The sequence below is a fragment of the Scyliorhinus torazame genome, chromosome 15 (assembly GCF_047496885.1).
Source record: "Scyliorhinus torazame isolate Kashiwa2021f chromosome 15, sScyTor2.1, whole genome shotgun sequence".
Lineage (NCBI taxonomy): Eukaryota > Metazoa > Chordata > Chondrichthyes > Carcharhiniformes > Scyliorhinidae > Scyliorhinus > Scyliorhinus torazame.
Window position 1 is genome coordinate 54,040,438 of NC_092721.1, and position 22,726 is coordinate 54,063,163.

The 22,726-nt window shown below is 43.8% G+C and overlaps 1 protein-coding gene across 1 annotated transcript in view; it reads left to right on the forward strand.

Moving 5' to 3' along the window:
• Positions 1-22,726, forward strand: part of dnajc3a (DnaJ (Hsp40) homolog, subfamily C, member 3a) — a 214,367-nt gene that overhangs the window by 35,812 nt on the left and 155,829 nt on the right. Inside the window, exon 2 of the mRNA XM_072476253.1 lies at positions 19,061-19,171. Within this exon, the coding sequence (XP_072332354.1) occupies positions 19,061-19,171 (111 nt within the window). The remainder of the gene's footprint in view (positions 1-19,060; positions 19,172-22,726) is intronic.

Here is a 22,726-nt window from a genome sequence, read left to right on the forward strand (position 1 = left end):
TGCTCCGGCATTCAAAAAGATCATAGCTGATCTGGTGGACTCAGCTCCACTTACCCACCGGCTTACCATAACCCTTGATATTTTACGGTTCAAAAAAATCTATCTTTGCCTTAAAAACATCCAAATGCTTCACTGGGCAGGGAATTCCAGAGATTCACAACCCTTTGGGTGAAGTTCCTCCTCAACTCAGTCCTAAATCTGCTCTCCTTATTTGAGGCTATGCTTCCTGGTTCTATTTTCACCCTGATTGTATATACAAAGAACAGTGCAGCACAGGAACAGGCCCTTCGGCCCTCCAAGCCCGTGCCGACCATGCTGCCCGACTAAACTACAATCTTCTACACTTCCTGAGTCCACATTCCTCTATTCCCATCCTATTCATGTATTTGTCAAGATGCCCCTTAAATGTCACTATCGTCCCTGCTTCCACCACCTCCTCCAGCAGCCGGTTCCAGGCACCCACTACCCTGTGTTTAATTTAAAAAAAAAAAAAAAAAAAAAAAAAATTGCCTCATACATCTACTCTAAACCTTGCCCCTCGCACCTTAAAACCCGTGCCCCCTAGTAATTGACCCCTCTACCCTGGGGAAAAGCCTCTGATTAATCACTCTGACTATGCAGCTCCTAATTCTGTAGACCTCTATCAGGTCTCCCCTCAACCTCCTTCGTTCCAGTGAGAACAAACCGCGTTTATTCAACCGCTCCTCATAGCTAATGCCCTCCATACCAGGCAACATTCTGGTAAATCTCTTCTGCACCCTCTCTAAAGCCTCCACATCTTTCTGGTAGTGTGGCGACCAGAATTGAACACTATACTCCAAGTGTGGCCTAACTAAGGTTCTATACAGCTGCAACATGACTTGCCAATTCTTATACTCAATGCCCCGGCTGTGAAATCCCAAGTTTCTTTACCCGTCAGTCTGGCCTCAATAAAAGTCGAGATGGATTTGCAGGTACAGCATTAGTTATTTTATTTAGCTTGCAAGCTTTCCTCAATTCTCAGGAGCACTAAGCACATCCTGCTTCGTAGACTTCTGGAATCAAGTGAGGCTGTAGAACAAAGGAGTCTGTACTGATACATTCAAATGGCATCAAGTTTCACATACATGATGCCCATAGGTCATCCTATATCCCTCCTGACCTGTTGATATATTCTGATTGGCTCACTTCCAATTCCTTCCTCTGGCCCCTATTACCCAGCATCCTTTTCTCCTCCTTTGGTGGACACCTCTTCCTGCTTTGCCATGTGGTCTGAAATCCTTTGTCTGTGAACTCACCAGAATGAGACTGGCCTATCTCTACATTACAGTAACTAATATCTCTAAAGTAACTATTTTATATCACATTCGTCACGGCCAGTGAAGACAAGCATGCCGTATGCCTTCTTGACTACCTTCTCCACCTGTGTTGCCCCTTTCAGTGACGTGTGGACCTGTACACCTAGATCTCTGACTTTCAATACCCTTGAGGGTTCTACCATTCACTGTATATTCCCTACCTGCATTAGACCTTCCAAAATGCATTACCTCATTTGTTCGGATTAAACTCCATCTGCCATCTCTCCGCCCAAGTCTCCAGACAATCTAAATCCTGCTGTATCCTCTGACAATCCTCATCGCTATCTGCAATTCCACCAACCTTTTGTCGTCTGCAAAGGTACTCTCTCATGACACCTCCCAAGAAAAAAAATACACAATCAACTTCAAGATGGCTTCATTTTTCACCTTTTCACTATCCTTTAAGAAATGCACACAGTAAATATACTTTTTTGGTTTTAAAAAAAAAAAAAAGAAAAACTACACACGCAAACGGGTATGATAAGGTGGTCCATTTTTCTCTAAGGTAACTCACCAATTTATCCAAGTTTTAAGAACATCCTCATTTTCCAATTTAATGAGGTATGTCAAATTCAGTCATCTGGATTTGGTTTGTCACTTTGTGTTAGAATCATTAAAACCTCCTCCTTTTTCTCTCCTTCCCTTTCAAAATACCTTTTAAGCATATTCACATGACACGCTCGGTGTTTCTTCCTTCTATCTGTTGTGTTTACCACCTAATTCACCTAACTTAATTTCCTTTCAATCTGATAAGGTCCACAAAACCTTGCTTTTAAAGGTTCACCTACCACTGGTAATGACACTAAAACTTTATCTCCACAGGCAAAACTACGAACTTTGGATTTCTTGTCTGCTATCCGTTTCATCACATTTTGTGCAACTTTTAAATGCTGTCCAGCCAATTCACCTGCTCTATTTAATCGTTCCCTAAAATTTGACACAATCCAATAATGTAATTTCTGATTTCTCACTAACCAATATTCCTTAATCAATTTAAGTGGTCATCTTACCTCATGACAAAATTAGTTTTAAAAAGGACTGAATTTGGTTGACTCATTAGGTGCATCCCTAATTGCAAACAGTACGAATGGAATTCCTTTATCCCAATCCTCTGGATAATCGTGACAAATAAGCCCTCAACATTGTCTTTAATGTCTGATGCCAGCTTTCTAACGCTCACTGCAATTCTGGATGGTACGCAGTTGATTTAAATTGTTTTATTCCTAAGCTATCCAGAGGGAAAATTTGATCCTTCATCCGATTGTATTTCTGTGGCCTCTGGAAACCGAGTAGACACCTCCATTATAGTCAAAAGATATTGATTCCCACTTTTCATTTTGGGAAGCGGTCCTATGCAATCAATTAGGACGCTTGTAAAAGGTTCCTCAAATGCTGGAATGGGTATTAAGGGTGCTGATTTTCACTGCCTGAGGTTTCCCTATCACTTGACACATGTGACATGATTGATAAAAATTAACTACATCTTGATGTAGTCCAGGCCAATAAAAATGTTTTTTGATTTTAGCTTGAGTTTTCCTTATTCCCAAATGACCTCCAACTGGTACCTCATGTGCAACTCTCAACACCTCCTTTCTATACCCTACCAACAATACTACTTGATGAACTTGTGCCACTTTTCATCTGCCTGCATATGTAAAGGTCTCCATTTTCTCATCAAGACATCACTTTTACGTAACAACACTCTGGTATACACTCAGACACCTCTTCCCTGTATGTTTTCTGATACATCCGTTTTATTTCTATATCTTTTTGTTGTAATTCCGCCAATTTTCCTGAACTAAAAATATCTGCCTCATCCTCCACTTGTCCTTTTTCAACCATCTGATCAAAAATTGTTTCTGATAATTGCACTTCAACTTCATCTTCACCGTTGATTTCTCCTCTTGTCTTAACCTGTGACTTTGTGACCTTGTTACTACACAATCCGGAAAAATCCCAGGATATTCGTCCTTCAACACTTCAGTTGTCTGATTTTCCACTGGCTTATCAACCACAGTTGGCATCACTCCCACCTGTGACCCAGCTACATCATTACCCAAGATAAACTGTATTCCTGGACAAGATTGTTTCTCTATTACTCCTGCTAACACTTCACCACTCTTCACTGGACTTTCCAACCTTACCTTGTATAATGGAACACCACTCCTCTCACCCAGAATTCCACACATTACCACTTTTCTGGCAACATTCTTCCCAAACTACATATTCCTCATCTCTTACCATTAAAGATTGACTAGTTCCCGTGTGTCTTAAAATTGTGACTTCTCTACCTGCTCCTCTTGATACACTTTACCCACACAAGTAAATTCTTTGAAGAGATCTGGCACCTTCTTATCAATCACATCTTGATCAGGCTGTACAATCTTTTGCACCTCCTTCGAACTTGGGCTTTCCTTTACCACTTTAACAAACTCCACTGTCTTATCCTGTTTTACCACATCAGCCTTCCCAGTGCTTTTCTTCAACCAGCAACACTGACTTTACATGGCCTAGTTTATTACAGTGAAAACATTTGATATTTTTCATTGCTTTTCCACCCTCCTGGATTTCTTTTCTGGTCTGAGGTACACTCTCCCATCAGATCACCTTTACCATTACCACATGGGTATTTCTCATTTTCCCCAGTTTCTATTCCTCACAGGCTGAAACTGATGTCGGAAACCAATCTTTGATTCATGAACTAATTCATAATCACCTGCCATTTCTGCTGCTAACCTTGCAGTTTTAACCCTCTGCTCTTCCACATGAGTTCTCACTACATCAGGAATTGAATTTTTAAACTCCTCAAATTATTTGTCTGAGAGTTTCATACATAGAACATAGAAAATACAGCACAGAACCAGGCCCTTCGGCCCACGATGTTGTGCCAAACCTTTGTCCTAGATTAATCATAGATTATCATTGAATTTACAGTGCAGAAGGAGGCCATTCGGCCCCCTGAGTCTGCACCAGCTCTTGGAAAGAGCACCTCCACCCAAACTCAACACCTCCACCCAAACGCAACACCTCCACCCAACACCAAGGGCAGTTTTGGACACTAAGGGCAATTTATCATGGCCAATCCACCTACCCTGCACATTTGGACTGTGGGAGGAAACCGGAGCACCCGGAGGAAACCCACACAGACACTGGGAGGACGTGCAGACTCCGCACAGACAGTGACCCAAGCCGGAATCGAACGTGGGACCCTGGAGCTGTGAAGCAATTGTGCTATCCACAATGCTACCGTGCTGCCCTTAAGAACAAATAAATCTACACTATCATTTTACTGTAATCCATGTACCTATCCAATAGCTGCTTGAAGGTCCCTAATGTTTCCGACTCAACTACTTCCACAGGCAGTGCATTCCATGCCCCCACTATTCTCTGGGTAAAGAACCTACCTCTGATATCCCTCCTATATCTTCCACCTTTCACCTTAAATTTATGTCCCCTTGTAATGGTTTGTTCCACCCGGGGAAAAAGTCTCTGACTGTCTACTCTATCTATTCCCCTGATCATTTTATAAACCTCTATCAAGTCGCCCCTCATCCTTCTCCGTTGTAATGAGAAAAGGCCTAGCACCCTCAACCTTTCCTCGTAAGACCTACACTCCATTCCAGGCAACATCCTGGTAAATCTTCTTTGCACCTTTTCCAAAGCTTCCACATCCTTCCTAAAATGAGGCGACCAAAACTGTACACACTACTCCAAATGTGGCCTTACCAAAGTTTTGTACAGCTGCATCATCACCTCACGGCTCTTAAATTCAATCCCTCTGTTAATTAACGCGAGCACACCATAGGCCTTCTTCACAGCTCTATCCGCTTGAGTGGCAACTTTCAAAGATGTATGAACGTAGACCCCAAGATCTCTCTGCTCCTCCACATTGCCAAGAACTCTACCGTTAACCCTGTATTCCGCATTCATATTTGTCCTTCCAAAATGGACAACCTCACACTTTTCAGGGTTGAACTCCATCTGCCACTTCTCAGCCCAGCTCTGCATCCTATCTATGTCTCTTTGCAGCCGACAACAGCCCTCCTTACTATCCACAACTCCACCAATCTTTGTATCGTCTGCAAATTTACTGACCCACCCTTCAACTCCCTCATCCAAGTCATTAATGAAAATCACAAACGGCAGAGGACCCAGAACTGATCCCTGTGGTACGCCACTGGTAACTGGGATCCAGGCTGAATATTTGCCATCCACCACCACTCTCTGACTTCTATCGGTTAGCCAGTTCGTTATCCAACTGGCCAAATTTCCCACTATCCCATGCCTCCTTACTTTCTGCAGAAGCCTACCATGGGGAACCTTAACAAATACGTTTGGTCTATTTTGAAAGCCCATATCCACCTCTCAGAATTACACTGTTTGAGCCTTTCAAACTCCCATGTATGTTTGACCAAATTCTTTCCTTAAATTTCTAAACCTTTGTCTGTAGGTTTCAGGCGCTAGTTCATAGGCACCGAAGATGGATTTTTTCACCTCCTCCGGTAGTGCTGCAAACACTTCACTTGCCCAACCTATCAGCTTTGTTTGAATCCGTAATACCCACATGTCCTGTGGTCATTTCATTTGTTTAGCCACCTTCTCAAATGAAAAAGTCTTCTACCTTCTCATCAAACCGTGGCAATGCTTGAAGATATTTAAATAGATCCCCACCAAGCCTTCGACTTTAACGCTCGTTCTCACTATCATCCAACTGTACATTCCCTTTACGTCTGCCAATTTTAACTGACTGTCATGTTTCATGGCCATTTTCTGATGTTCAAACTCTCTTAATCTTTATCCCTGATCTGTATCTCTTTCTCTTTGTTCTGCTAGGTCTTTTCTTTTCTCCTCCTTTCTTCTCTCTCCTTTTCCTTTTTCTTCTTTTTTCACTCTTTCGTATTCAAGCTGCTTTCATTCTTTCTCCTGTTCCATTTGTTTAATTTGTAACTGAGTCAAACTGTGTCTCAGGCAACTTTAAATGCTTAGCCACTGCCATAATGACCTCTTTTCGCATTTTGTCAGGTAATGTTAACTGCACTGTTTTTGCCAAATCCGACTCTGCTTTTAGTCTCTGTCCTTGCGGTACTGCGTATGACCGTCTCCACCCCAACAAACTTCAGAGCCTCTGAAAGAGCCATTTGTCCACAACACACTTCCTACTTAAATTAAAATACCACACCTGAAAAGCACCCTCAATATGCTCATCCCTCACTGTCTTTACTGTGGAGATGCCGGCGTTGGACTGGGGTGAGCACATTACAAAGTCTTACAACACCAGGTTAAAGTCCAACAGGTTTGTTTCGATGTCACTAGCTTTCGGAGCGCTGTTCCTTTCACCTGAGGAAGGAGCATCGCTCCGAAAGCTAGTGACATCGAAACAAACCTGTTAGACTTTAACCTGGTGTTGTAAGACTTCGCACTGTCTGTAAGTTCACAAAGCCAATCCAATAGACAGACTTTTATCCCCCTCGAGCCCCCAATTTGTTATGGGTCAGGGTATAGAGAACCCCAAAGTGTTTCATGGAGTTCACCTGACTCATTTTAATAGATTGTGGTATGGGGAGCACATGGCCCACTCTACAGGTGTGGTACAGCAGAAATGGAAAAGTGTATATTTTTTTTAATGAACATTTTATTGAGGTATTTTTTTGTATTCTAACAACAACACAATAAACAATGTACATGAAACTATAAACAGTGCAAAAGCCATCTCCCTCCCTTACAGGTCCCACCTTTATTAACCTCTTCCTCTAAGCTAAACTCCTCCCCCCCCCCCCCCCCCCCCCACACACACACACACCCCACACCTTCTGCTGACTATTAATTTTCCGCGAACTAGTTGACGAACGGTTGCCACCTCTGGGCGAACCCTAACAGTGACCCCCTCAAGGCGAACTTTATTTTCTCCAAACAGAGAAAGCTAGCCAGGTCTCTGACTTTGGGGGCTTTGAGTCCCTCCAAGCTAATAGTATCCGTCTCCGGGCTACCAGGGAAGCAAAGGCCAGAACATCTGCCTCTTTTTCTCCTGGATTCCCAGGTCTTCCGACATCCCGAAAATCACCACGTCTGCACTCAACGCCACCCTTGTTTTTAACAATGTGGACATGACATCTGCAAACCCCTGCCAATATCCCCTAAGCTTTGGACATGCCCAGAACATGCAGACATGGTTGGCTGGTGTTCCTGCACATTTTGCACACCTGTCTTCCACCCCAAAGAATCTGCTCATCCGGGCCACTCTCATGTGAGCCCGGTGAGCAACCTTAAATTGTATCCGGCTGAGCCTGGCACATGTTGCGGACGCATTGACTGTACTCAATGCGTCCGCCCATAGACCATCCTCTTGCTCCTCCTCCCACTTGCACTTTAGCTCCTCGGTCTGCGTCTCCTCTGACCCCCATAAGTTCCTTGGAAATGTCCGAGACACTCCCTTCTCCTACCCACCCTCTGGAAACTACCCTGTCCTGAATCCCCCCCTTAGGTGTCAACCTTCCCGCTCCTACCGCTATTTACGTAGGAAGTCCGCACCTGCAGATACCTGAATTTGTTCCCCTCGCCAACCCAAACTTCCCCAGCACCCTTGTAATCGGAAAGCTCCCCTCTATAAACATATCCCCGATCCTTTCAATCCCTGCTTTCTGCCATAGGAAAAGTATTTTTAGCAAAACAATGTTTATTCTATGAACTCAAATCAACCTTTTTAAAACATAGTGAACATCTTAGCAACCATTAATTCAAATACAACCCCCAAAGAATACAACACTAAGCTGTCCTTTTAACGTCCATAAGACTTTATTTAAAAAAAAAACTTTCTTTAAACAAAGGTCAAAGTCACCACTGAGAGCAGTTATAAAGTCACCATTTTACAGTTTTTGGATTACAGAAAGAGACTGGGATACACCTTTTTGGCTGTGACTGCAGCTATCCAGCTCTGAAAACGAAACTAAAACACACCTTGCAGCAAACAGCCTAAAACGAAAGTAAAAAGCTGACCGCCCAGCTCCACCCACACTCTGACATCACTGCAGCTCTCTAATAAACACATTTCTTGAAGGTACACTCTATCATGATAATACCCACTCACTCAGCCTGTCCAAATCCTGCTGAAGCACCCGCCTCACCGCTCAACCCCCCCCCCCCCCCCAAATCCAACTTTACATCTGGCAAATTTGGAGATGATATATTTGGTTCCCTCATCCAAATCATTAATGTATATAATATGAACAGTTGGGGTCCTAACACAGATCCTCAATAGTCACTGCCTGTCCATTGGAAAAATACCCATTTTAATCCAACAATTTGCTTCCTGTCTGCTAACCAGCTTTCTATCCATCTCAAGACACTATCCCTTGTGCTTTTACTTTATTTTAGTAATCTGCTATGTGTGACCATTTCAAAAGTTCACATAACTGCACCCACTGGTTCACCGTGATCAACTCTACTAGTTACATCTTCAAAGAATTCCAGTAGATTAGTCTAGCATGATTTCTCTTTCGTAAATCCATGGTGACGTTTGTCTGATTATACTACTGCTTTCCAAGAGTTGTGCTACGAAAATTCCCTACTACTTGCCTCTCTTTTTGAACAGTGGGGTAACTTTAGCTACCCTCCAATCTGGGGGAACCATGGAGGTGGATTGCCTCATTTCCTTGAAATTGTGCCTGGGTGACCACTTTGCGCTTAACATTAAGGCTACGGGCCAAGTGCTGGCAAATGGGATTAGGTAGGCAGGTTTTTCATGCTTCGGTGCAGACTCGCTGGGCTGAAGACCCTCTGTACTGTATCATTCTGTGATTCCAAAGAATTTAGGAAAATGACCACTTCTACTATTTCGAAAGCCACTTCCATAAGTACTTGAGGATGAAGATTATCAGGCCCTGGAGATTTGTCTGCTTTCAATCTGATTAATTTCCTCCAAACCATTTCTTGACTACATTTTTTTTCAGCTCTTCAGTAAATCTTATGCTTCTCCGAACTTCTGGTACATTATTCATTATTCATGTCTTCCTTTGTGACGACAGAAGCTAGGTATAAATTTAGTTCCTCCGCCATTTTTGTTTCCCTTACGTTTTTCCCCCCGTTTCTGACTTTAGTTTTTATTAGTTTTATTTTTTATTCTTTTTCTATAAGAATGTAAAGAGAAACTTTGTTCCCTGCTAGCTTGCTTTCATAGTATTTTCCCCTTTTTGGGAAGAGAGAATCTGTTGAATTGAGATGGGGAGATTGAAATCCTCATGGATGAGCTTGTTTTAATGCGAAGATTGTAGAGTAAAGTAGTTTTTGTGAGCGAATATTCATGCTGCTTGGGTGTGTGTTTATGCTTGCGTGAGTGTAATCAGCTGAGACGAGCAGTGTGGGACCTTAAATTGGGGGTTTTGGTGGTCAAAGCCACTAACGAGCTGGGGGGTGTGTGGAGGAACAGATCAGCCGTGATCAAATGATGGAGTTGGGCCGATGGCCTAATTCTGCTCTTGTATCTTGTGGTCTAATAAATGTTGCTGCAACCAGTGACACTCATCCCAATTACTTTGTGGGGGGAGAGGGGGCCTTGTGACATTGAGAGAAATATGGAGAGAGTGATTGGGGGGAAGGTGAATTGGGTGAGAAAGATATTGGAATGATTGTGCAGTCAGCATTGTCAAATTATTTAGAAATTTGGTGACCGGCTGGTGAGGTTCAGGAGCTATTTAAAAGCTAGATGTGCTGATGACAATTTCTCACCTGTTGAATAAAAAAAATGAGTATCCCACTATCCTGAGAAATGTACTAAGCCCAGGAGCATGTAGGCGAATGTAATTTCATCTACTTTGGACCTAACTGGATACTAGCCGAGTTCCAGAGAGACTTCTGGGTCCAGGTAATATAAGCATTGAAATAATCAATATCTAATGGAATTCTGGCGGATTTAGATCTCTGAAGTATTGAGCAGTTCTGGACACCGTACCTCAGGAGTGGATGTTGGCCTTTGAGAAAGTGAGGTGTAATTAAGTTTTTATATGAGCATTGTTGATTAGGTCCACATTAGTTGCCCCATTTGAAAGTGGTGGGGCGTCTCCTTGAATAGTTGGGAGTCCATGAGTGGGTTCGCGCAGTGCTGTATGGAAAGGACCTGATTTTGTCCCCCATGATGGTGAAGGATTGGTGAATATAGTTCCAAAAAACTATAAGACAGGAGCAGAATTAGGCCACTCGGCCCATCGAGACGGCTTTGCCATTTATTCATGGCTGATATTTTTCTCATTCCCATTTTCCTGTCTTCTCCCCTTAACCCCTGATCCCCTTATTAACCAAGAACCTAATGTCGTAAAGGCACTCAGTGATTTGGCCTCCACAGCCTTCTGCGGCAAAGAGTTCCATAGATTCACCATCCTCTGGCTGAAGAAATTCCTCCTCCTCTGTTTTAAAGGATCGTCCCTTTAGTCTGAGATTGGGTCCTCTGGTTATAGTTTTTTCTACAAGTGGAAACATCCTCTCCACATCTGCTCTATCCAGGCCTCGTTGTAAATTTCAATAAGATCCCCCCCCCCCCCCTCCATCCTTCTAAACTCTTAACGAGTAGAGACCAGAGTCCTCAACTGTTCCTCAATGACAAGCTCTTCATTTCAGGGATCATTGTTGTGAACTTCTTATGGACCCTTTCCAAGGCCAGCACATCCTTCCTTGGATATGGGGCCCAATACTACTACTCAATACTCCAAATGGGGTCTGACCAGAGACTTATACAGCCTCCGAAGTACATCCCTGCTCTCTTCTCGACATGAATGCTAACATTGCATTTGCCTTCTTAACTGCTGACTGAACCTGCATGTTAACCTTGAGAGAATCATGAACAAGGACTCGCGTCCCTTTCTGCTTCTGATTTCCTAAGCATTTCCCCATTTAGAAAAGAGCCTATGCCTAAATTCCTCCTTTGAAAAGTGCATAACCTCACTTTTACTCATTGTATTTCGTTTGCCACTTCATTGCCCACACTCCTACCTGTCCAAATCTTCCTGCAGCCCCCTTCCTTCCTCAATACTAGAACAAAGAAAATTACAGCACAGCAACAGGCCCTTCGGCCCTCCCAGCCTGAGCCGATCCTTTATCTAAACCTGTCTTCTATTTTCCAAGGATCTACTTCCCTCTGTTCCCCGCCTGTTCATATATCTGTCTAAATGCATCTTAAATGATGCTATTGTGCTTGCCTCTACCACCTCCACTGGCAAGAGGTTCCAGGCACTCACCCCCCCCCCTGCGTAAAAAGCTTTCCACGCACATCTCCCTTAAACTTTCCCCCTCTCGCCTTGAAATCGTGACCCCTTGTAATTGACACCCCCACTCTTGGAAAAAGCTTGTTGCTATCCACCCTGTCCATACCTCATAATTTTGTAGACCTCAGTCAGGTCCCCCCTCAACCTCCGTCTTTCTTTCCAACGAAAACAATCCTTATCTACTCCACCTTTCTTCATAGCTTGCACCCTCTATACCAGGCAACATCCTGGTGAACCTCCTCTGCAACCTCTAAAGCATCCCGATCCTTCTGGTAATGTGGCGACGAGAACTGCACGCAGTATTCCAAATGTGGCCTAACCAAAGTCCTATACAACTGTAACATGACCTGCCGACTCTTGTACTCAATACCCCGTTCGATGAAGGCAAGCATGCTGTACTCATTAAGTACTCATTTAGAATCTCACCCATTTCCTCTGACTCCACGCATCAGTTCCCTCTTTTGTCTTTGAGTGGGCCAATCTTTTCTCTCGTTACACTCTTGCTCCTTGTATATGAATAAAAGGCTTTGGGATTTTCCTTAATCCTGTTAGCCGAAGATATTTCATGACCCCTTTTAGCCCTCTTTATTGCACGTTTGAGATTTGTCCTACTTTCTCAATATTCCTCCAAAGCTTCATCTAGATCTTATGTATGCTTCCTTTTTCATCTTGGCTAGTCTCTCAATTCCACCTGTCATCCATGGTTCCCTAATCTTGCCATTTCTATCCCTCATTTTCACATGGACATGTCTGTCCAGAACTCTAATCAATCTTTCTTCAAAAGACACTCATTTCAAATGTTGATTTACCCTTCTACAGTTAAACAGCTGCTCCCAATCCATATTCCCTTGCTCCTGCCGAATTTTGTTATACTTGGCCTTTCCCCAATTTAGCACTCTTCCTTTAGGACCACTCTCGTCTTTGTCCATGAGTATTCTAAAACTCACAGAATTGTGATCGCTATTCCCAAAGTAATCACCGACTGAAACTTCAACCACCTGGCCGGGATCATTCCCCAATACCAGATCCAGCATGGCCCCTTACCGAGTTGGACTATTTACATACTGCTCTAAAAAACTCTCCTGGATGCTCCTTACAAATTCTGCTCCATCTACGCCTCCAACACTACATGAGTCCCATTCAATGTTGGGGAAGTTAAAATCTCCCATCACGACCACCCTATTGCTCCTACATTTTTCTATAATCTGTCTACATATTTGTACCTCTACTTCACGCTCGCTTTTGGGAGGCCTGTAGTAAAGTCGGAACGATGTTACTGCACCCTTCCTATTTCTTAGCTCTACCCATATTGCCTCAGTGCTCGAATCCTCCATCGTGCCCTCCTTAATCACAGCTGTGATATCATCTCTGACCAGTAATGCAACTCCTCCACCCCTTTTACCTCCCTCTCTATCCCTCTTGAAGCATCTATACCCTGGGATATTTAGTTGCCAGTCTTGCCTTTCCCTTAACCAAGTCTCAGTAATACCAATATTCCCAGGTACTAATCCAAGCCCCAAGTTCATCTGCCTTACCTGCTACACTTCTCGCATTGAAACAAATGCACCTCAGACCACCTGTCCCTTTGCGTTCATCATCTCTTCCCTGTCTACTCTTCCCCTCGGTCACATTTAAGTTTATTATCTCGTACCTTACTGGCTTTAGTTGCTGCCTCTTTACTGACCTCTACCTTCCTAATCTGGTTCCTATCCCCCTGCAGTAGGGGTTTAAAACCCAACCGTGTTAGCAAAAGCATCCCCTAGGACATTGGTTCCAGTCCTGCCCAGGTGTAGACCATCCGATTTTGTAATGGTCCCACCGCCCCCCAGAACCGTTTCCAATGTCACAAAAATCTGAACCCCTCCCTCCTGCACCATCTCTCAAGCCACTTATTCATTCTGACTATTCTTGAATTTCTACTCTGACTGTCTCATGGCACTGGTAGCAATCCTGAGATTACTACCTTTTTGAGGTCCTACTTTTTAACTTCTCTCCTAACTCTCTAAATTCTGATTGTAGGACCTCATTCTGTTTTTTACCTATATCGTTGGTGCCTATATGCACCACGACAACTGGCTGTTCACCCTCCCCCTTCAGTATGTCCTGCAGCCGATCTGAGACATCCCTGACCTGTGCACCCAGGAGGCAACATACCATTCGGGAGCCTCGTTTTCGACCACAGAAACACCTGTCTACTCCCCTTGCGATTGAATCCCCTATGACTATAGCCCTGCCAGTCTTTTTCCCGCCCTTCTGTGCAGCAGAGCCAGCCATAGTGCCATGAGCTTGGCTACTACTGCCTTCCCCTGGTGAGTCATCTTCCCCAACAGTATCCAAAACGGTATACCTGTTTTTGAGGGCGATGACCGCAGGGGACACTTGCACTGCCTTCCTGCTCTTTCTCTGCCTTCTGGTCACCCATTCCCTGTCTCCCTCACCAATCCTAATCTGCGGAATGACCAACTCACTGAATGTGCCATCCACGACCTCCTCAGCATCGCGGATGCTCCAAAGTGAGTTCATCTGCATCTCCAGAGCTGTCATTCGGTCTAACAGGAGCTGCAGCTGGGGACTCTTCCCGCACATGAAGGAGTCCGGGTCATTGGCTGCATCCCTGAGCTCCACATTGAGCAAGAGGAGCATAACACTGGTCTGGGATCTCCTGCCATTTTTACACTCCCAACAGTAAGTTGTTTTTGTTTTTTCATAAAATTTACACTCCTTCTCAGCAAGCACTCACTCAGCAACCACTCCACCCTGCACGATAACACCTCAGGGAAAAGAAAAACTACTTGCCAATCACTTGCCTGCAGGCTGTGACTTCATGGTTTAACTTCTTTCTACTTCTACCTGCCCTCGAGTCTCCCTCTTGATCTTTACTCTGCTGGGATCCTTACAGTGATTTCTTTTTTTTTTTGGTTAGAAGAGTAGGTAGGGAGGGAAACACTGAAGTGTTTCGGGTTTAACTGTCACTTGACAACAGCTCCTCCACAAACCACCTTTCGGATGCAGTGACCGCAATGCACTGATGCAAATTGTCCAAATACTACCTGTCCTTCTGCAGATCTTTGTATCAACTGCAAACTTGGCAACAGTGCCTTCAGTTCCTCCTTCCGGATCGTTAATGTATATTGTGAAAAGTTGCGGTCCCAGCACAGACCCCTGAGGCACACCACTAGTCACTGGCTGCTATCCTGAAAAACGCTCCTTTATCTCTCTGCCTTCTGCCAGTCAGCCAATCCTCTATCCATGCCAGGATCTTACCCTGAACACCATGGGCCCTTAACGTATTTACCAATCTCCCGCTGCCTCCCGGAACCCCTGCTCACCTGATCGTACGCTGGCCTCTGATACCCTCGATCTGCCCACCCACCTTCCGAAGCTCGCCTCCCATCACCCTCGATCAATCTTGACCTCATCACCTCGCTAAATCCATGTTGGCCGCCCGGATCAACGGCCACGAGATGACCTGCCTCTTCGACTCCGGGAGAATTTCATTCACCCAGATATGGTACAGTGCTGCTCTCTCCCAATTTTACCCGCGACCCAGAAAATCTCCCTGGCTTCCGAATCACATTGTGGGTACTGTGTCGCAACCCTTGCAGTACGGGGCCTACAAAAATTTCAAGCTCTACATCCTCTCCCAACTCTGCGCTGCCCAACTACAAGGTCTAGATTTCCAATGCCACCTCAAGTCTTACCTTGGAGTTCAATGGACCGTCTGTAGACTCTCGACCCTTGAGGTCGCCCCAGCCCCCGCTCTTTGCTAACCTCACCCTAGACTAAGCCCGTCGCCACTAGGAGCAGATGATACAAAAACAAACCGAGGATAACAAAGAGAGAAATAAGGAAAGAGAGGATCAATTATGAAGGTAGGCTAGCCAGTAACATTAGGAATGATAGTAAAAGTTTCTTTAAATACATTTAAAAACAAACTGGAGGCAAAAGTAGACATTGGGCCGCTCTAAAATGACGCTGGTAATCTAGTGATGGGAGACCAGGAAATAGCTGAAGAACTAAATAAGTACTTTGCGTCAGTCTTCACAGTAGAAGACATGAGTAATATCCCAACAATTCCGGAGAGTCAGGGGGCAGAGTTGAATATGGCAGCCATCACAAAGGAGAAAGTGCTAGAGAAATAAGAGGTCTAAAAATTGATAAATCTCTGGGCCCAGATGGGCTACATCCTAGAGTTCTAAAGGAGATAGCTGAAGAAATAGTGGAGGCGTTAGTTATGATCTTTCAAAAGTCACTGGTCAGGGAAAGTCCCAGAGGATTGGAAAATCGCTGTTGTAACCCCCACCCCCCGTTCAAGAAGGGAACAAGGAAAAAGATGGAAAATTATAGGCCAATTAGCCTGACCTCGGTTGTTGGCAAGATTCTATAATCCATTGTTAAGGATGAGATTTCTAAATTCTTGGAAGTGCAGGGTCGGATTAGGACAAGTCAGCATGGATTTAGTAAGGGGAGGTCGTGCCTGACAAACCTGTTAGAGTTCTTTGAAGAGATAACAAATAGGTTAGACCAAGGAGAGCCAATGGATGTTACCTATCTTGACTTCCAAAAGGCCTTTGATAAGATGCTGGAGACTGCTGAGTAAAATAGGGGCATTCGAGGCAAGGTACTAACATGGATTGACAATTGCACCTTAATTGGAAAAAAAATGAATTAGGTATTCTAAATTTATTTTGAAAAGCTATGATAATGAATGCAGGAGCGGGGTCAAATTGCCTCCTGTTCCTATTTTCTGTGTTTGACCATTGAGAATGCAGTGGGCTGAGTGTGAATGCTCACTTCTGGCATTGGGATGCTCTTGTCACCTGCCCTCACAGACTGGATGAGAGTATGTACTGATATGAGAATCCAGAAATTTTCTCCTCTCTTTGATTTCAGGTGAGCAATGCAATGCTGAGCAGCTACTTCCAGGAGTAGATATCCCCATGACCCTGTATGACAGCAGTAAATAACATCAGTATATGGCTGATGCCACAACCAAACATTGTAAGATTGCCTTTTGGGTCTTGGCATCGCCCAAACCTATAATTGAGGATTCTTCTCAATTTTGAATGATCAAATGCAATTTTGTCATGTTTAAAACAAATGGGAAAAAGTGGGTCACAAACTTATCTAAGAACTAGTTTGCCATCTAAAAACCAACACTATCTGATAATCCTGTCCAAGAGTTGTCAATTTTTGTGGAGATGCATTCATATTTTGGGTATGATGGATGGATGGCTGCAAAGATTGAGGAGTTTGGGTATACTGTATCCAAAATTCTATAGTTCCAAGGTTGTGATCAGATTAAGCGTATATTCATGCAGGAATCATAGGATTTACAGTGCCGACCATTCGGCCCATCGAGTCTGCAACGGCCCTTGGAAAGAGCACCCTATTTAAACCCACGCCTTTACCCCATAACCCCATCTAACCTTTTGCTCATTGAGGGGCAATTTAGCATGGCCAATCCACCTAACCTGCACATCTTTGGACTGTGGGTGGTACCTGGAGGAAATCCATGCAGACACTGGGAGAATGTGCAAACTCCACACAGACAGTCACACAAGGCCGGAATTGAACCCTGGAGCTGTGAGGCAGCAGTGCTAACCACTGCCGCCCAAATGCAATGGATACTCCAGCCCGTTTAAAATACAATATTCTGAGTCCGTTGTCGGCTTTGCTTCAGGTGCTGATCTAGATAAGTGTAGAGATTCAGTCTTACTAGGATAAAATTTGCTTGTTGGTTGAATTTTAAAGTTTAAAAAAAAAAAAATTCAATAGTTTTATTGACTTTTGAAAGAAGCATTTTGATAACGCTAACTATAGTGAGACCGTTATTAAGAAAGTGTAGCATTTCATCACATCCATGTCGAGCATCCCTCTAAGGTACTTGAACCTTTTGGCTGCCTTTGCCAAGGCTGAAGGAGTGAAATGCGTTTGCAGTCCGTGACAGTAGTTCACCTATTTCGTTGCAGTAGGGATATTGAATGATTTGGTTACGATTGGACCACTTACTGATGCCATTCCCAATAGTTCAACATTATACACTGCTGATGTTCCAGCTCTATGCTGTGTGGTATTCGCAAATACCTTTGAAGCAGATATGGTTCTTCTAGCTCTCTGGTTACTTGGACCATGTGAAGATATTTTTTTCTATAGTTTAACAAAAGACTTTCTTTTCTTTGTGCCTTTCATAACCATTTGATGTTAAAAGCAAAATGTTTTACAGCCAAATCAAAACTTGCGAAGTGTCCTGTTGAAGAGAAAAAATCTCATCTGTCTAGACCTGTTGGTATATTGGATGAAGTGTTAACATTCCTTCCGTGTAGTGCTGATTAAAGTGTTTACCAATGTCCGGGGAAACAACCACTGTACTGTGAGTGCTGATTTGTTGGTATGAAAAGAAAATCGCTTATTGTCACAAGTAGGCTTCAAATGAAGTTACTGTGAAAAGCCCCTAGTCGCCACATTCCGGCACCTGTTTGGGGAGGCTGGTATGGGAATTGAACAGTGCTGCTGGCCTGCCCTGGTCTGCTTTCAAAGCCAGTGATTTAGTCCTGTACTAAACCAGCCACTTAAATGGGCACTGTTAGAGGTTGCCATTGTGACTGGCAGTTAGCTGTCAAGCATCAACTCTGGTTAAAGCATTGCACTGAGGAATGAACCTGGGAATGATTTATCACCTCTTGTTTAGTTGAAACAAGTGCAATGTGTTCTCTGTTTACAAAGAACAGGGCAGTATATTTCAAATATGTAGCTTCCAGTAGATCCACACTGAACCCATGACAACACCTCCACCAGTCAGGCCACTTGCCAGCCCAAAGTGGCCATTCAGCATTCTCTTCTACAGTATAAAGTTGTTCCCCCTGACATTGATGTTCTTATGATTGTCCTCATGAGTGCGATGTTCTTATGATTGTCCTCATGAGTGCAAGATGGAAAGCTCCACCAAAATGGCTTTTTTTTTTTTTTTGCCAGCAAAACTCTCGAGTTCTATACGACCAAATGACTATTGGGGTGTAATCGTAGGAAAGAGCTAATTGTCCTTTCAGAGCATGATTGCAAATGGCCGACTTGTGTCACTGAATGTCAGGAAACGGTATCCATACACCTCAATATGCAAATTGATTTTCGATGAGCGCTAGCCAGAATCCTCGTCAACAAGCTTAACTGATGTCTACATTTTAATTTGGAAATCCCATTTTACATTAGTAGGGGTATTTAACCTAGTGTTGCATTAAAATTTTTATGACTAACTGAATTTTCATATTTTGGGATCCAATTTCATTTTCAACTCATGCTGTTGTTGGCTATCAGTTTGTCCTTTGTCCCCAAGTTCCTTTCTTCTCAAAGAAAACCATTTTTAGACTAAGCAAAACTGATGGGAAGAAGTGATAGAGATCCAAATCAATGTACCTTTTTATTGATCTCATTTTATCCTCCAATTTTTAAATATTTGTTCTTTTTTTTTTACAGGAATAGAAGGTGGTATAAATGCTGAAGTTGATAAGCATCTTGAAATGGGGAAGAAACTGCTGGCTGCAGGACAGTTAGCAGATGCATTGTCTCATTTTCATGCTGCTGTAGGTACGTACAGGATTAGAAATGTGCCATTTTTGTGACTTCTGTACAACAGACTTTGGTATGGGTACTACTTAGTACAGGGTTTTTCAAACTGCGGGTAGTCAAAAGGGTCACACATTTCTGAACGGCAGCATTCAGAAGTTATTTTTTTATTCGTTCGGGACATGGGTGTCGCAGGCTGTGCCAGCATTTATTGCCCGTCCCTAATTGCCCTTGAGGGTCAGTTAGAGTCAACCATATTGCTGTGGGCCTGGAGTCACATATAGGCCAGACCAGACAAGGATGGCAATTTCCTTCCTGAAAGGACATTAGTGAACCAGGTGGGTTTTTAAAACAGTTGACAATGGTCATCACTAGACTTTTAATTCCAGAATTTTATTGAATTCAAATTTCACCATCTGCAGAGGTGGGATTTGAACCTGGGACCCCAGAATACTCGGTCTCTGGATTACTACTCCAGTGACAATACCACAACACCATCGTCTCCTGCCTCCGGGTAAATCCTGCATTAAATGTTGATGTTCTTTTGCAGTGGTTCCCAATCATGGGAAGCTTGAAAGTGTCCCCAATCTGCTGCTGGAATGTTTCGGTGAGTGCAAGACTGGCAGCGGAGGGCGGGAAAGCGGGAACTTGAAGGAGAACATCTGCCAGACACACTCACTTGTGTATTTCAGGGATTAAAAAAAAAATGAGCAGCATTTATGTGGTCACACATCAATGGTAACTCTTGCTATCACCACTGAAACTAATAAAGAAATTACTGAAGAAAATTTAAGTTCTGTCTCGGCGGGGGTAAGTCGATCCAGAAAACAATCTGCAAAACCTGGGTTTTTGCCTATATTTAGCAGTTCGCTTCCAGAGAGGCGAGAGACTATTTGATTGTGTCAGAGGTCCAGTTCGCTAAGTGGGACCAAGACTTCAGACACCGATAAAAGCTCTTCACCTTGTTCTTTCTAATGCCTCTGGGGAAGTAAGTGAGAGGCAGCCTCGCTTCTTGCTGTCTTGTGTTTCATAATGATTTGTTTTCTCTGATTTTGGATGCATCCTTACAGAAGCTGAAATCATCGCTTTATAATTCCCAGTGGTAAACACTCACTGTAACTCAGATGAGAAGCTTCCATCGTCTTATAGAATTTACAGTGCAGAAGGAGGCCATTCGGCCCTCCAAGTCTGCACTGTCCCTTGGAAAGAGCACCCGAGTTTTAAGCCCACACCTCCACCCTATCCCCATAACCCAGTAACCCCACCTAACCTTTTTGGACACTTGGCAATTTAGCATGGCTAGTCCACCTAACCTGCACATCTTTGGACTGGGAGGAAACTGGATCACCCGGTAGAAACCACGCAGACGTGGAGAGAACATGCAGACACTGTCTTGTGCTGCCTTAAGGTGGGAGAAATGGTGAATATTTGGTGGGGGTCCTGTTTCAACCCAGGTGCTAGTTTGAGGTTAACCTACCTTGTGCAATTCCAATATCGCTTTTGGTTTTCATCCTTAGAGTTTTGAAATGGCCTATTTTTTTTCCAAAAAGGATTGCAACAAGGAATGGAAACATCTATTTATGGGAAATTGGTTTGAAATAGGAGAAAGGATGGGAAAGGAGTGTAGATCCTCCTTGGAGATCCTGTTGACCTGAGAACTCCAACTAGTAAATGACCAGGTCCCTTTTGCAAAGGCCTCTGAAGCTGAGCATTGGTCATTAGACCAGTAGACTTGGAAAGTGAGAGTAACTGAACCAGCCTGAGACACAGGCTGACATTTCTTTGGCAGTGGAGTACCAGAATAATTACTTATTAATCACATGCAGATCTTTTGACAGCAATTGACTGGTTGAAAGTTGTTCTCTGTTTTTATTTGCAACTTGCTCAACCAGTTTGGTTGTTCTGTGGATCACAACAGATTTGATGTTTATGCTAACATTGTATTTGCAGCTTTGAAGGGTGAACCCAAGCTATTTGAACACTGCATTATTAATAGAATAGCTGAAGAGATTTTCTCATGCTAATGTATTGTGTACATTGGCAGCACTAGACCATGAGTCACACTGTAGTGGAGATGGTGCCATTTGCAGTTTGAATGAAATGCAAATTGTCCTTTGTTTGGAGCAGTAGATGAATAGGGCAGCTTGGGGGGGATCACTTAAACAGCTGAGATTTTCATCAATGTTTAGTACAGAATTGTTTGAGAAATAGGACAAACCTGAACAAGTGGGAGGATATACCCAAACAGGCGCCGGAGTGTGGCGACTAGGGGATTTTCACAGTAACTTCTTTGCATTTTTAATAAGCCTACCTGTGACACTAAAAAGGATTATATAAAAATAGATATAGGAGCTATGGGAACTTTAATGATGACCAGAACAAGTCGGTGTGGTCTTTGTTTAATGCCATCAAAAGGATAGCCCCAGTGGACAGTTTCATTGTCTTGGTGTCAAACTTGATTTGTGTTCAGATTCATCAGTCTTGGGTGAATACTCCATAGTAATGCAATGCGCATTGCCAGAGGAGTTGTCCCTTTGAAATGCGAAACCAAGACCCTGTCGGCTTTTCTTTTGTTTGTTGTATGAACATTAAAGATCTCCATAAGACATGGGAGCAGAATTAGGCCACTCAGCCCATCGTGCCTGCTCCACCATTCAATCATGGCTGATCTTGTTCTCATCCCCATTCTATCATCCCCATAACCCCTGATGCTCTTATTAATCAAGATCCTATCCTGTCTTAAAGACATTCAGTGATTTTTGGCCTCCACAGCCTTTTACATCAAGGGTTCCACAGATTCACTACCTTCTGGCTGAAGAAATTCCTCCTCCTCTCTGTTTTAAAGGATCGTCCCTTTAGTCTGAGGCTGTGCCTTCGGTTCTAGTTTTTCCTATGAGTGGAAAAATCCTTTCCACATCCACTCTAACCACGTTGTATCCTGTAAATTTCAATAGGATTCCCCCTCCTTCCAAACTCCCAACAGGTACAGACCCAGAGTTCTCAACCGTTCCTCATATGACAAGCCCTTCATTCGAGGGATCATTCTTGTGAACCTCCTCTGGACCCTTTCCATGGGCGACATATCCTTGGATACAGGGCCCAAAACTGCTCACAATACTATACCATGCTTGGGCAGCATGGTAGCACAAGTGGCTAGCACTGTGGCTTCACAGCACCAGGGTCCCAGGTTCAATTCTCCACTGGGTCACTGTCTGTGTGGAGTCTGCACGTTCGCCCTGTGTCTGCGTGGGTCCGGGTGCTCCAGTTTTCTCCCACAGTCCAAAGACGTGCAGGTTAGGTGGATTGGCCATGCTAAATTGCCCTTGGTGTCCAAAAAGGTTAGGAGGGGTTACGGGGATAGGGTGGAAGTGAGGGCTTATGTAGGTCGGTGCAGACTCGAATGGCCTCCTTCTGTACTATGTTCTATGTTTCTTCCCATTTAACTTTGATTTTCTAATTCTTCATAGAACAGAACCCTTATTTCTTCCCTCTTTTCCCCCCCCCCCCCCCCCCGAACATGGTAGCACAGTGGTTAGCACTGTTGTTTCTCAGCGCCAGGGTCCCAGGTTCGATTCC